The sequence below is a fragment of the Ictalurus furcatus genome, chromosome 9 (genome assembly GCF_023375685.1).
Source record: "Ictalurus furcatus strain D&B chromosome 9, Billie_1.0, whole genome shotgun sequence".
In the NCBI taxonomy this organism is placed as follows: domain Eukaryota; kingdom Metazoa; phylum Chordata; class Actinopteri; order Siluriformes; family Ictaluridae; genus Ictalurus; species Ictalurus furcatus.
Window position 1 is genome coordinate 9,645,036 of NC_071263.1, and position 15,704 is coordinate 9,660,739.

At 36.4% G+C, this 15,704-nt stretch overlaps 1 protein-coding gene across 1 annotated transcript in view; it reads right to left on the minus strand.

The window, feature by feature from the left end:
- Positions 1–14,570: 14,570 nt before the first annotated feature.
- plcb2 (phospholipase C, beta 2) overlaps positions 14,571–15,704 on the minus strand; it is a 34,843-nt gene continuing 33,709 nt past the window's right edge. The window contains exon 32 of the mRNA XM_053632841.1: positions 14,571–15,324. Within this exon, the coding sequence (XP_053488816.1) occupies positions 15,154–15,324 (171 nt within the window). The 3' untranslated portion in view covers positions 14,571–15,153. The remainder of the gene's footprint in view (positions 15,325–15,704) is intronic.

Sequence of the window (15,704 nt, forward strand, 5' to 3'; positions counted from 1 at the left end):
AAGTTTTGCACTGTGTCATTTGAATCAGGAAGAGACAGCAGGACGTCACTGCAGTGCCAGTCAGTGTGTCCTCACACTAAGCTCAAAGGTTCTGGGAGTTTAGCACAAGCAGACAATTAGAACAACAAAGAAAATTTCACATTTATGTGTGTGATTATTGTGATTAGTTTAAGTTATACAATTCTAATTAAATAACTTTCAACAAATATCGTTTTTCCCCACTTCTGACAAAAATGGTTGGATCTGCATTTACAGACAATGTAAAATCATCAGTAGTTTTCCAAATTCATTATTCAACTGTGCCATCACATCTCCGAATATGCATAGAGCAGGGAGCTACTGTACAGTAGGACCTGGGGGAGGCTGCTCTAATCCAGGGTAACTTGGCTGTGCTTGTTGCTCTGAAAAGTGAGAGCAGAGACTCTAATGTCAGTCAGCAACCACTGAAACTGGGACAGGATGTTGTCTAAAAGCTTACAAAGATAAACATTAGGACTTACTTAAAATACATCAGAGTTAAATAGTAAGTAGGAACAAATATCCATGTTAATTTGTTTCCCACACAAAGAATGAGAAAAAGAAAGAAAATACCTCTCGGTTTTAAAATCTTTTGTGTGGTTATTGAGGTGTATTTGCTGAAACCTGGCAACCCTCCAGCAAGCGTCCACAAAATATTATTAAAATCATTAAATTAAAATAAAAACCTCTTGAGGGATCCCAGTCCTGATGTACACACCTAGTCTGAAGCATATTGTTCCAAGGAGCTAGGACCATCCTGAGCCGAGATACTGAGGTTTCCGTAAACATCTGGTGTATAACCAAGGTTTTTGAGAGAACAAGGTTTTTTGAGAGAACAAGGTTTTGTTTCTGTAAAGCTGCTTTGAGACAATGTCCATTGTTAAAAGTGCTATACAAATTTAATTTAATTTAATTTAATTGAATAACCAAAATTTGTTGTGTGCCATGATACAAAGATGGCTGTCTTGGTTAATCTAAGTAAAATTAAAAAAAAAAAAAAGAAAAGAAAAAAAAAAGGTTGTTTTGCAATACCAATACATAGAGGTAATCACTCAAAAAAAATAGAACAATGAAAAACGGTCATTTATTGGACCACTTGAGATGCACTGACCCAGCTGAGAATGGGGTGTTGCTCTGTGGGCACACAAAGTATGCTTTAATGATTAATTGAAGAATTACTTCAAGGAGTCTGAACTAGACCCCAGAACACTGCTGGAAGCTGCAGCCTCTGATTGAATCAAATGGTGCAGATTGTACCATGAAGGGGTGCTGTTGTCTGAGAAAAAACAAAAAACTAAAACAAACCTGGTTATGAAACAGAGGAGACTTCGTGCCATGACTACACCTGTCACAGCACATCAAGCTTTTGTGTGCACTGTCTGTGGCATGCAGAGGGCATCCTGTATTGTACTCTACAGCCAACAGAGAACTCACAACAAGCAGTGTTAGGTCATCATCAGACACGGTGGACTACCAGCAATCAAGCAAACGTCTGTGTGTTTGTGTGTGTGTGTGTGTGTGTGTGTGTGCGCGTGTGTCATGCTGTTATTTCACTATTATTGAAATAGTTATTTCAGGGTAGTTTTGACCCTGTGGGGACATTTGGTTCAATGAAGAAAACTGTGTTTTAAAGAAAATCCTTTAAAAAAAGGCACTAAAATAGTTTCATTTTTGGCTACTGAAGTTAAGGTTAGAGTTAGATTCAGGTGTAGGCATAATATTAGTTGGCTGCATTAATAACCATGGAAGGTCCGCACAAGGATAGTAAGACAACCGTGTGTGTGATTGTATGTTAATATTAATTCCTTATTTAGAATTCCTTGCATGGAAAATTTGTGTTCAGGGAACAACCGATCATCCAACAAGCCACATCTTTAGTGACTGTTTACATGCAAACATCAGCCTGAAACTTTTCCTTTATTAGAAATAAGGAAATATTTTTGTAAAAGCTGTTTACATGACTTGGTAACAAAGATGTCATGCAAAAAAAGCTACAAAGATGTTTCCCTTGATTGAAACAAGCAAAACAAAACCATTTTCCCTTTCACGGTTTTTCACTGTTCACCACTTGTGCAGTTTTTCCTCTCAGCCCATCTATCTGGTAAAGATACAGCTGCAGCTGCACAAATTACACAATTCATGTTATATTTTGCAGTATATTCCCATAATCTACACAGTTATATTTCAGGCTGTAGGTGGATCAGCAACAGTCCCTTCTGAAACTATTGGAACGACGAGGCAAATTCATTTGTTTATGCTATACACCAAAGACATTTGTGTATTTTTTTTGTTTGTTTGTTTTTATCAAAAGTTGGATATGAAACAAGAGTTTAGGAATTCAGCTCTTATTTCCTGGTGTTTACATCTATATGTGTTAAACAACATAAAACATAGAACATTTTATATCAGATCACACCATTTTTAGACGAGCAACAGTATAGGAACAGATAAGTCTTGAAGTAAATTAAAGTAAATCACACTTAATATTTGGGTGCATATGCCTTTCTTGCAATACCTGCATCAAGCCTATGTCTCACTGACATCACCAAATTGTTGGTTTCTCCAGGCTTCATTTGGATGCATTTCTCTGTTCCTGTAAACTACTGAATTAATTCTACTGCTACCATCATGAGTTACATCATCATTAAAGATTAGTGAACCTGTTCTAGAAGAAGCCATGCAAACCCAAGCCATGAAACTTCCTCCACACTTTGGCCTTTCCATCGCTCTGGTAGAGGTTCATTTTGGTGTCAGAACTTTTGTGGCTCATCTCTGTATTTCTTTGCATATTCCAATCAGGTTTTCCTGTCATTACTGCTGATGAGTGGTTTACATCTTGTGGTATGGGCTCTTTATTTCTGCTCTTGAAGTCTTCTTCGAAGACTGGATTGTGATACATTCACACCTGCCCCGTGGAAGTTGTTGGTGATGTCACTGACTGTTGTTTTTGTGTTTTGCTTCACAGCTCTGACAATGTTTCTGTCATCAGCTGCTGCTGTTCAAATGTTGTATTGGCTATGTCCAATGGTTGTGCAATTCCTCTTTTCTCAGAATCAAAATGGCTTGCTCTCTGATCTTCATGTTGGGTGAAACTGAAAGTTAAATCAAAGATTGTTCCAATATTTTTGCTCACCTACAAATTGGGTGGTCTGATACAAAATGTGCTACATTCTATGTCCTTTAACACATCTGCATATAAATACCAGGAAATAAAATCTGAAATTTTAAACTATCTTCTCATATTTATTTATTGATCTCAAACCCAAATGTCTTCAGTCTACAGCAAGAAAAAATGAATTGGCCTTGTCGTTCCAAAAGTTTCAGAGGGGACTGTATGCTAAAATGTTTACTTTCAACTATGTTATCTGACTTCGATAAGTCAATGGGTCGCACAAACCTCCCATTAGATGCACTGAGTGTATAGTGCCTGTAGTTGGATGCTGTTGCATAGACTAATTTGTAGAAAAAGAATGCATGTGGAGTCTGTCCTACACTGATGTATGGCAATTAAATGCAGTGCTTTTTCATAAGTATTCACCACCTTGAACTTGAACACATTCTGTAGTGTTACAACCTGGAATTAAAATTGACATAATTGGGACAGATACTACTTTATTTACACAATATGTCTAACGTGTCTGACATAAAGGTTAATTAAACAAGCAGATATTTATTGGTTGCATAAGTATTCACACACCTGGGTCAATACTTAGTAGAATCAACTTGCTGCAATTACATCTGCAAATATTCTGAGATATATCAGCTTTGATTGGATCATTCTAACTCATTTAGGTTTTTTGTTTTGAACCACTCTCATGTAATAATTTGACAGTAGCATAAGGGCCATTGTCCTATTGGATGGTGGCGCAGTCATAAGTCACAGGTTTTCTTCTAGGACTGTCCTGCATTTGTCTCCATCCCAGTCCATGCTGATGAAAAGCTTCCCCACAACATTATACTACCACCATCATGCTTCACTGTGGGGGTGGTGTTCTCAGGGTGATGAGTAGTGTTGGGTTTCTTGCAAATGTTTAATAGCAATACAATAATATAATACCAGTGAAGCCTCCTTTCAAAATAGTAGGTCTATAATTCTAGGCCTACTGAAAAAAAATAAGGCATGTGTGTGAGAGAATTTTTTGGCCATTAAAATGGGGCCACTGGCCAAAAAAGGTTGAGAATCTCTTGAATATGTGAAATTGGATGAACGTGATTGTGAACAGGGCCATGTCACTGAGCCATTGCACCAGGTAAACGACCTGATTGAAAATCTCTGCCCATGACTGTGCACACAATTGAGCCAACTGACAGCTCAGTAAATTGGACAAACACATAACAGATGCATTTCTAGCATGCCTACTTTGGACTGAGGCCCACTTACTTTTTTCAAAGCAGGTCTGCCAATGGCCAAATACTCATTGATATATAGTCCACTCTGAAAGTATTGGAACAGCAAGGCCAATTCTACTGTTTTCGCTATACATTGAAGACATTTGGGTTTTAGATCAAAAGACTTTGGCTTGGATAAGCTGATACAGATTAGAGAAATAGACATGAGGACTAATCAAATCCATAAGATAGTTTTGAAAACCTTGAAAAGCTGTGCACAACTTGAATCCAGTATTCATGGTTATAAAGCTTCACATTGTGGGGACACTAAAGGACCCTTTTTTGGCTTTAAAACTTGCTAGTTTTCCTTTCTGTGCCTATGTTGAACCTCCAAGGTTTTCTATTTAGTCCTGAAGCTGAAGAGTTATAATAAAAAATATTAGAGGTCAGCCTTGAAACACTGAAAAGACTCACATGGCATTGTGTTGATTGACATCTCCTCAAAGCTTCCTCAGCACTCCTTACATTTTCACACATGGCTCCAACTGTTGTGGAACTTGTGAATAGGCCACGTAGAGTATAGGTGCAGGTGTGGGATATCATTACACATTAAGCTATCCAATTGTTGTTGTGCATCTCAGCTTGTTTTGTTCTTATTACCCGTGGGAACACTAGGTTGTTTTTAAGGAAAATGCAGGGCGTGATGTAACTGGAAAGTAGCACTTAGGGAACAAGCAAGAGAACGATCATCAGGTGGATTTAAATATTTGTAGAGTAATATAGTACAGAACATTAAAGTGGAGCATATTATAGTACAGCTTATATGTACGTTACATTTGCAATGTAGATTATATAGTGGCCATTATTATTCATTAGCAATTTTAACTGGTCATAACTCCTATAAGGATTAGCTTTAATAAACCCAATGTTTGGCTGCGATGTTACCACATACAATAGACCACGTTATTGTGCTCGCTTAAAAAATGATTAAGATTCATAATCTAATCAGTCTTGTTAGCTCAACTGGTTCTACAAAGTAGCACATGGCAGTCAGACCATTTGGCAATGGTGTTGTCATGACGTGAGATACTTCCTATTGGGAATATTTTTACTTAGATATTTTTGGACATTGCTCAATTCCATGGCAACTTCTTGAGAAAGTCACTCAAGTGTTCCTTAACACAAACCAAATGATGAAGACTTTTGCTAAACACAATGCTATAAATCCATCATAAATAACACAGTGTTGCTAGTTGAATAATGAATTGTGTTTGTGGTGCATATACATACATACATATACATTTTTTTTATTATTTATATGTCTATTGTACTTAAGTTATTCAAGCTGAAGCACGGTGGGAACAGTGGGAAAAGCCTGTTTGTAGTTTTGTGGTATAGTACTGCCATACACTTTATCTTGAATGAAAGATTATACACATTTATTAAATATAATCTCATGGAAAATTAATAATGTTTGAAATAGTGTTACTATAGTTACTCCAAACCTTGTATTTAAATAAATAAATAAAAAATATATGAAAAAAAAAAAAAAACCATTCCCAATATTGCTGGCATGTGTGAAACACACTATGGCTATATATATATATATATATATATATATATATATATATATATATATATATATATATATATATATATATATATATATATTAAGTATTTGGACAAAGTTTCACCAGAAAGAATAAGGGTTTCTTAAACTTAATATAAACATATAACACCCACTTGACTATCCAAGATGTGTGCAGTGCAAACTGTTTTTTTCCACAGAGAACACACTAAAATATGTGCCATGTCTCCTGTGAATATCCTACATTATTTCTTCTGTTATAATGTATTCATGACATCCTACAAGACTTTTACTAATTGCTTCACTCAAGTATTAAATTGGTGACCGAATAAAGTGAAAACAACATAACTTAGTGTCAAGTTTCCCAAGAAAACATAGATGTATCTCTTCATCTGACAGGAAGGAATTTCACAGAGAATGTGAATGTCCTGCAGAAACATTCAAGCCCAACTTCCATAAGAGTAAAACTATCCTCCTGTCATGCCATGACTGATTCTAATTATTAATTATTCTGTTAATCACTACGCAACCCGTTATCCAGATGGCGCAGGGGCGGTGAGAGAGGATAACTCTAATGGACTGGGCAGTCCTGACAGCCTACGCTATGATGACTGCTCAGCCTGGCAAACAGTATGCGAATAAACACCCCACACAGAAAAGCAGGGAATTCTGAGGTGCAGGATGGAAGGGAGCAAGAATGTGGGGGTTGGAGATATAGCATAGAACCAAGCCTGGAAAGCTCTTGTACCATCAGGAAGACCAGATTGCACATGTTTACCAGAGAAACTTGGGGGGCTGTTGAGTCAGTACCTTGCTTCACTGACCAAAATAGAAGGCATTATACAAAGAACAGCTGTGAACATGGCATTCGAATCAGCTCCAACATGGGTAAAGCCTGTTTTTACACTTACTGTGGGCATGATTGTTACATTTTGAAACAATCATTGATCAATATTCAGTCGGAATTATTCCAGTCTAAAGATTACTGGCCAGTCTTCCCCAGTTTCAACCATATCTCAGATTACAGCTACGCTATAAGCCATACTGCTACCTGTCCAGAAAAACTATGAAGTAGCAGTTAGCCTACATTAGCACAAGCAAGCTACAAATTGACAGACCATTAACTTTCTTTGTATATGCATTACACAGAGCCATAAATGTTAGTGACAGCAATCAGCAACAAAGTGATAGCACGACAAGCAACATTTAAACTCAGTTCTTTGGAAATTAGGTATGAGGCTTTAGAGCAAAGATTGTCTCAAAAGACTCCTTGGATCAATCTTATGGTGTGTGTGTGTGTGTGTGTGTGTGTGTGTGTGTGTGTGTGTGTGTGTGTGGTCCACTCACAAACTTTAGCTGCAACCTGTAATTAGTTCCTATTTACTGTTTGATATCCAAAAATGAAGGAACAACTTATAACTGTGGATTTATCTACATGATTAAAGACATTATGAAGCAAAATAAAGTTAATAAAGTATTAGCAGAGATGGTTCTTGCAGTGGATATATAAAGTCTACACACCCCTGTTTAAATGGCAGGCTTTTGTGATGTAAAAAATGAAACCAAGTTAAATCCTGACAGAACTTAATTAATTAATTTATTTATTTTACCTTTATTGTGAAATTACAGCCTATAAATGAAAGTGAAAACAATAAGAATCATTCTAGGTGGAAAAATGAAAAATAAAAAATTTACAATAACCTGGTTGCATAAGTGTCCCCCCTAAATTACAGTCAATCAGTTTGGCATCACCAAACAAACACCAGAAAGTGTGCAAATCTGCTGATTAACATTTTCTCCCTCACTACTTTCACTTTGTCACACTCACATACCCTTGGTGAGATAGTGAGCTGTCCATGGGTTTCTGGAAGATGAATACTCTGTGAGACTGAAATGACTCACAGTGACTGACTCATGCCCTTGCACTCATCATGGTGCAATCACACATTGGCCAGCCTGAAGAAAATGGGCACCAAGGACTAAAGGGGAAGGTAAGAAAAGTATGGTGGATTGAAAGAGCTTCCCAATAACATTAAGGTAGGCACTTAGCGTCAGGTTCAGTGCAATGCAAAAGTCAAGGAACTTTTTGATTATAGTTGAGAAAATACATATGAGTTTTTGAGGTATTCTTGAGCAGTGCTTTATGAATAAATAATCAGTATTTCAGCACAATATCCAATCAATCATACATGTATCTCACTTGCTGAAAAGGAAACCAGAAACCCTATAATACAAGCATTTAACACAAAATGGCTTCAGTCTTCAGTCAAAGAAAGAATGGCTTCAAAGAATGGCTTCAGTCAAAGAAAGAATGCAGTAAGGTGGTCTTCACTGCTGCTGAACTATACTGCTTACTTTAGTTTGTCTCAATAGTAATACTCACCAAAAGCTAAGGGAATGAACAGTGAATGTGGCATTATTCTAAGCAAATGAACCACAAATGCATTTTAAAGCATACAGTGTTCTTATACTTCATATATCACAAGGCTACATTTGTAACATTTGTTTCTGTGAATGCCTGATATGTGCCAAGGGCAGCGAATGTCACCTGGATACTGTCACCTGTGCAGGGGCATGTGCAAGTCAGGGCCATCAACAAGTCCAAAAGTGACTGCATTACATTGTCAAAGAAATACCATTAATACAAATACCATTGCCATACAGCCATCATTCCCTGGAACTTTCTAACTGAGTTCCTGCTGGATGCACCAGTTCCGAATGACAGGGAACAGAATCACAGTTACATACATAAGGACTGACTGGAAAAGTGTTTGGAGAGGACCACCAAACTCATGCCATTAGGAAGGCTGATGTTAACCTTGTAGAATTTGAACAGTGAGGGGCCAAACCCAAAGGTGCAGGTGCAAAGGCCACATTTTCCCATTTATTTAGGGCAACAGATCTATTTGGGGAGGAATCTGTCAAGGTGTTCAGATGACTAGTAGGTCTCAAGGACATGGACAAATCTCTGTCTGTGGTATTTGGGGTTTAGCCACAGGCTGATAACCCATTTCTAAAAGTTTCTTAATTCCAACATGCTCAAGGGAATTACTTGTGCAGCTGTGGTTAGTAATCCTAGCATTCTTGACAAGGCCACCTGCATAAATCTCAAGAACAACCTGGACAGAGGTGCTAGAGAGTTGTGGAATAGGATAGGTAGTCCTCTCAAATCTAGAATTGGATGGAAACCAACATGCTTTGGTCAATCGATTAGACACAGAGTTATTTCAGCTTTAATTCACTATATAAGAAATACTGTCAATTAAAATTTACACACAGCAAATTGTCTGTCTCTAAAAACAGTCCAGAAGATTCCAGAATTTGATGTAATGACTTTTGCAAGGAGGAGTTAATTGGAAGTGCACTGTGACTTTATTGGAAAATCCTGGCAACACAGCCAAAATTGTGGCCCACTATAAGTCCGGTTCTGCCATAGGAGCAATTTCCAAACAAACCAAACATGCCACAAAGGTACTGCAAGCCTCTGTACAATCAACTGTATGCAGTGAGAGCATGTGGAGGGAGACCCCACTCGAGTCTCAGTGTAGCAAGTTCAACAGCAGGGGGCATTTGGAGGAAGAGCCACTCGACTGTGTTAGTCATGATTAGCCACAGGTTCGCAAATCAGAGGCTCTAGGACTGAGTCGAAGTGCTGATGGATGCACCACTTAGTGGACAAAAGGAAGGGTAGAGGGAAACTGAAATTATGGCCCCTTGATGCACATGAGTGGAGTCTTAGCTCTGCAAGCTCAGTGGTGGAGAACAGGTATGGGAAGAGAGGCATGCTAAAGGTGAGTGCCATACTGAGCAACAGAATGGTTCATAGCTAACTCATGGACATCACCTTGGATGATTGATAGATATTATGAGTAGCATGCTAATAAGGGAACCTGACTCAAGTTAGGCAGAGTTCAAAATGGCTCCAAAAAATTATAAAATACACTCACTGTAGCCATAAACACATGGAAAAAGGTCAACCTCCAGCTTTGGAGGACAGGTTACCTAAAGCTCTGACTGAAGTCAAAAGCTGTTATGGAGATAGCTCTGAGGTCTAACATGCATGAGATAAAGTGAAGAAAATAAACAATGGATGTATGACAGCAATGTTTATATTTTTTTTTTAAATATCAAATACTACATCAAGTGGGCAAAGTTCTCATTGTTGAAATAGAACCTAATTGCTTTAATCAAAATTTTTTGTAGAAAATAAAAATAAAGCATTTCTCTTCATTGTCTGAATATCTCGGTTATTTGATAGTATATTTGTAATGAATATAGCAAACCTCTAATATGGCTACACACAAACATATACCACATAAAGATTTTCAGTGAGTCCTTTATTGTTTATCCTAGGCTTAAAATGCTTGCTTTGGTGATTTTGCCTATTTTAAACCATCATCAAATTAATGACGATAATTTTCTTTGATGTTTCTGTTTTAATGTATTCCTAATCGGAAATTGCTATGGATTTATCCAATAGTAAATGTAGTAAATAACCTTGTATTCTACTGTTTCCACTAATAAATAGTTTTATGTACATTGTAATTATGGTAAAATCAAATAGCAAAATATTAACTATTACATGCCACTTACACAGCAAAATACTGACTATTTTGTTTAATATTCTTATAGATATATTTTTGTTATTGCTCTTGAGAATATGAACCAACTTTTAAATCACTTGATATATTATGCATCATTATACACTATTTGGCCAAACGTTAGTAGACACCTGACCATCACACCCATATGTGCGCCTTCCCCAAACCATTGCCACAAAGATCTATAGAATGTATTTGCATGCTGTAAGATTATAATTTCCCTTCACCGGAACTTTGCTGGAAGGGGCCCAAGCATGTTCCAGCATGACAATGCCCCTATACACAAAATGAGCTCCATGAAGACATGGCTTGCCAAGGTCAGTGTGGAAGAACTTGATTGGCCTGCACAGAGCCCTGACCTCAACCCCATTTAACACCTATGGGATGAACTGGAACGTGTCATGGAAAAATCCCTCCAAGCAACGTCAAAAAACTTCCAGAGACCAGAGGATATGTGTGTCAAAAGAAATGAAATTTTATTTAAAACAATAAAGTGGGACAGTCTACAAAAACCCATCTAAATGATGAAATCACCCACAAGTCCTTTTATACCTTTCTGTAACAGCGAGCTCATCTTAGGTGGGGTTTTATCTTTTCTCATTAAAAACAGACCAATCTTCTTCACCACAATTAATTATTCATGTCTATATATCTTACATTTATGGCACATACGTAGTTAATTGCTTTTTAGAAAGGTTTTATAAGGTCAAGGTTTTTTTTTACTCTGACCCAAATTCACCTCTACACCTTAATGAATTTTTGTCTCTCACCCAATTCACTTCCGCTACCTTAATGATTTTCTGGCTTTCGTTCCAGCCCGATACATGAGGCCTTACCTCAGCCCGATACTGGTCTTCAAGCTTCAAAGTGGTCTTAATTGGAAAGCTGTTTCAGCGAATGTCTAAATGCTAATTTATTGCGGTGCAGAAAAGTACAAGATGATACAGAAAAACAACTACTGTTCAGAATACCTCTAATTTCGGACACAATTAGAATATAACTTGATTAGAAAGTGTTCAATGGGTTTAGATTATGCTTCTAAATATTAAATATACATATAGATTATGCTTTTAGATTATGCTTCTAAGTATTGATTCTAAATGTTAGTTATACTTATTGATTACACTTTATCAATATATTCTGTAAATGCCAACTGTGCCCAAGGTCTTCCCACCCAACATTAGTGCGTGACCTCACTAATGCTCTTGTGGCTGAATGAACATAAATCCCCACAGCCATGCTGAAAAATCTAGTGGAAAGCCTTCCCAGAAGAGTGAAGGTTGATATTGATTACGTTTTTAACATTTAAGTGAATAACTTCAGATATTCACTTCAGACATTCAGAACTATGTGTATGTGCCATACACATGTCAAAGCTCTTCACTCACTTGGGCTATTTAAAGAGAGTGAGCCATTTTAGGATTGTGAAATCACAACAGTGTAATTAAGGAAAATTGTAGCTGAAACTGTACTTTTGACTAAAATTGCTTCACACAGCAGTGCCACAGAGTGTGTTTGTGTGTTCAATAAGGCTGCAAGTACAACGCTCTGCCATGCTTCCTTTCAAAACAGGCGGAGGAGACTGCATTCAAACTGCACGGTTGCAGGCCATGTGACAGAGACCAGCAGCCCAGCCACATGCCACATATTTCTGAAGCCTCAAAACAAAAGCCAGGCTGTGTTTCTGCCTAGTTAATAAAAGCTGCTTCTGTCTAGACATAAGCTAATTGCTTTTTGTCTTTCTAAAAGAGGAATGAAGGTAAAATATTACATGTTATACATTTTATAAGAGGTTAGTTTATATATACATTTATAAATATATATTTTTAGTTTATATATAGATATTCTTTTACATAAAGACATGATGTTACATATTCCATATTACAAAATGTGCACAATTGATATTATATACAATACAAAATACTATATAAGTGCAGACCATATACAATGTGGTAATGCTTTATATTAAGGTTCCCTTAATGGTCATTATTTAATATTTTATCATTATTTGTTACTTAACATGATTAATGAACCATGTCCTTTAGCATTATTAATACACCAAAAGTTAAATTAACAAAGTAACTAACATTTTTCTTATTAATTGATGTTTTTTTTTTTTTTTTAATGATGAACCAAATAAACCAAACAATCAACCCCTGTATTAAGCAATGCTCATACCATCAATGAGTAAAATCAAGCCCATATGACCAACATGAACACCTTAATAACATATTGTTCTTAACTGGTAAAAATTCAAAACTTATTCTGAAGCAACTTCCAATATTTACACCTGGAGACCAGACAGTAAGTTATCAGCATTTAGGAGCATGTTGTTATTTCATATTTGATCTTGTTATATTCATTCATCTTCAGTAACTGCTTTATCCTGGTTAAAGTGGAGCCAATCCCGCAAGGCAGTAGAATTCACCTCAAGTGGGATGCCAGTCCATTGCAATTTACACGCACAATCTTCAACTCATTCACACATAGGGGCAATATAGCATAGCCAATCCACATACCTGCATGTTTGTGGACAGTGGAAGGAACCCACAGAACCTGTATGAAACCCACATGAACATGGGGAGATCATGCAAATCTCCACACAGACAGTAACTTGAGCTTGAACCCTGGAGCAGTGAGGCAGAAATGCTACTGCGCCACTGTGCTACCCATGTTCTAGTTTAACATTTTTAATTTAGGTGATTTATGTGGATTTATATTTAGTCCTGTATTGAATAAACGTTAATCAATACAGGTGTATTTTGTTAAGATTTAAGAAGCGTTATTTAGTTTAGTAATGTTTTAGAGTTGATGGTTTGTTAATGTTAACTAAATGCAGTAAATAATATTAGTTACATTTACATTTATTCATTTAGCAGACGCTTTTATCCAAAGCAACTTACAATATGAGGATATACAAGCAAAGCAATATATCAAGCAGAGAACAATACAAGTAGTGCTACCATACAAGATTTATAATTGAGTTCTAGAAAAGCAAAAAGCAGAGTAGTAAGTGGGTAGGTGTTTTTTTTTTTTTAAGGATAATGTCGGGTTGGCATTTTAGGGGTTAGTTAGGTGTTCACGGAAGAGGTGGGTCTTTAGCTGTTTTTTGAAGATAGTGCGCAGTTACAGCTTCTATCTGTCAACCGATGCTAAAACCAGTTTCAACTAAAAATCAAGAAAGAAACACTTGCCAGCTACTGTTCGCCTGGGTGAATAAACGCTTTTGCGGGTGAATAAAGGCCTTAAGGTAAAGCGTTGCCTGTAATATGTATTTACAAAAGTTTTTAGAATTCTACCACAAACATACCTACAAACGTTCCCTGGTCACTTGTGGCAGCTAATTACATTGATATTTGTTAATATATTTCATACATATATGTAGCATGATTACTGACCTCCTGCTGAGACAGACAGACAGACAGACAGACAAATAGATAGATAGATAGATAGATAGATAGATAGATAGATAGATAGATATTTTAAAAGTTTATTTCAGTATATATATATTTTAATACCTAAAATAGACCAGCATGTCCAAGCCTTATGCTTAATAACTAACCTTTATTAATCTTTTTTTCTGAAAACTGGTCAGCCTTATAGGTTATATTATTGAACCAAGTGTATATCATGTAGAAAACAGTTTCATTAAAATGGCTCGATAATTATGAGGTTGAATGTCAGAGACAGAAAGATGAGTGTGTAGGTGTGAAGTGTTTTCAAAAAGCACGTTCAGACTGAACTGTGATGAACTAACACAGTGACTGCACTCAGTAAATGCAATGCAGAAACACAGACCTTTCCCTCACTGTCTGTTACTCATATGGGTTGGTACCATTTGTTGAGTGAAATGTGTGAAGGTATAAGGATCACACTGATAAACTGTGGCTTTGGAGAATGTTTTCCACCATCAGATTTAGCCATTTTTTTCATAATCTCTCATAACTTTAATAACATTAATAATGATATCTCATATTTCATCACATCACTGTCATTATATCATATTAAAATAAATGGCATACACAGTAACCTAGTTGTAAACTTGACATTTATTACATTTTAGATAATATCGAAGAGAAATATTATTCAATAAAGATAATGCATTATTATTTATGCCTAAGGGACCTTTAATTAAGTTTATTTTTGCTATCAGTGAGACATCACTTGCATCTCCTTAAAAAGTAACATTACATTGTATTCTATATGTACTAAATGAAGGTGTGTACACAGACACACATACACATTTTGGTATGTACACATACCAAAATGCTGCCATAAATAACTGGAAGTGCTAAATGAAGACCATTGAGACCAATGTCCTTTGTAATAATGATTCGATATGTCCTAAAAATCACAACTGACACATTTATGTAACAGCACAGTTCTACAGGTGATTGACTCTTTTACATAATTGAAGTTTACCCTCACACATCTTTAAACCATAGTGTCAGTGGCTTTACTACAAATCTCATGGGAGAAATTCTGGCACTTTGCACCCGTTTCACTCTAAAACTGTATCAACATGTGGATTGATGAATGATTTTCCAATTTTTTTCATCTTTCGACTACACCTGCAGAAGTGCTAAGGAGAGCTAAAGAGAGGAATCTGAATGGCCATCAGCCCCGGTAAACTTGGCCATAATTGCCATCCTGCTCTGTCTTGGAGTCTTCAGCCTTTTCTACATGCTCGGGGAAGTGAGAGCATACACAGCCATTCACTGCTTCCTTAAGATCAACTGGTAGAGACCACATCTTCTTTGCATGCTCTGATACAGCTTGCTGGTTCATCTGAAGGTGTACAGAATCGAAAAAGTAAGCAATTCAAGATTGTTCATTGGTTTTTGGCTTTATTACACTTTTAAAATACATATATGAACTGTATATATTCAGGTCTTGAATTAGAGACAGAGCCTTCTTCACTGCAAAAATTATATCTTAGCAAGTCACTATATCTTGAATATGGGCAAATGTATCTAATATTTCTTATTTTGTGATTATTATAACTCTAAATCGAAATATAAACATAGATATAAATGAGAATATTCAGCCTGTTTTAGATGCGTTTACAAATTTCAATCTTCTGTTTGCAGATAATTTTGCTCTTTCTAGACACAAATGTTTAAAATTAGAAAGAAAAAAAACATACTCCATTATATCAAGACTATTTC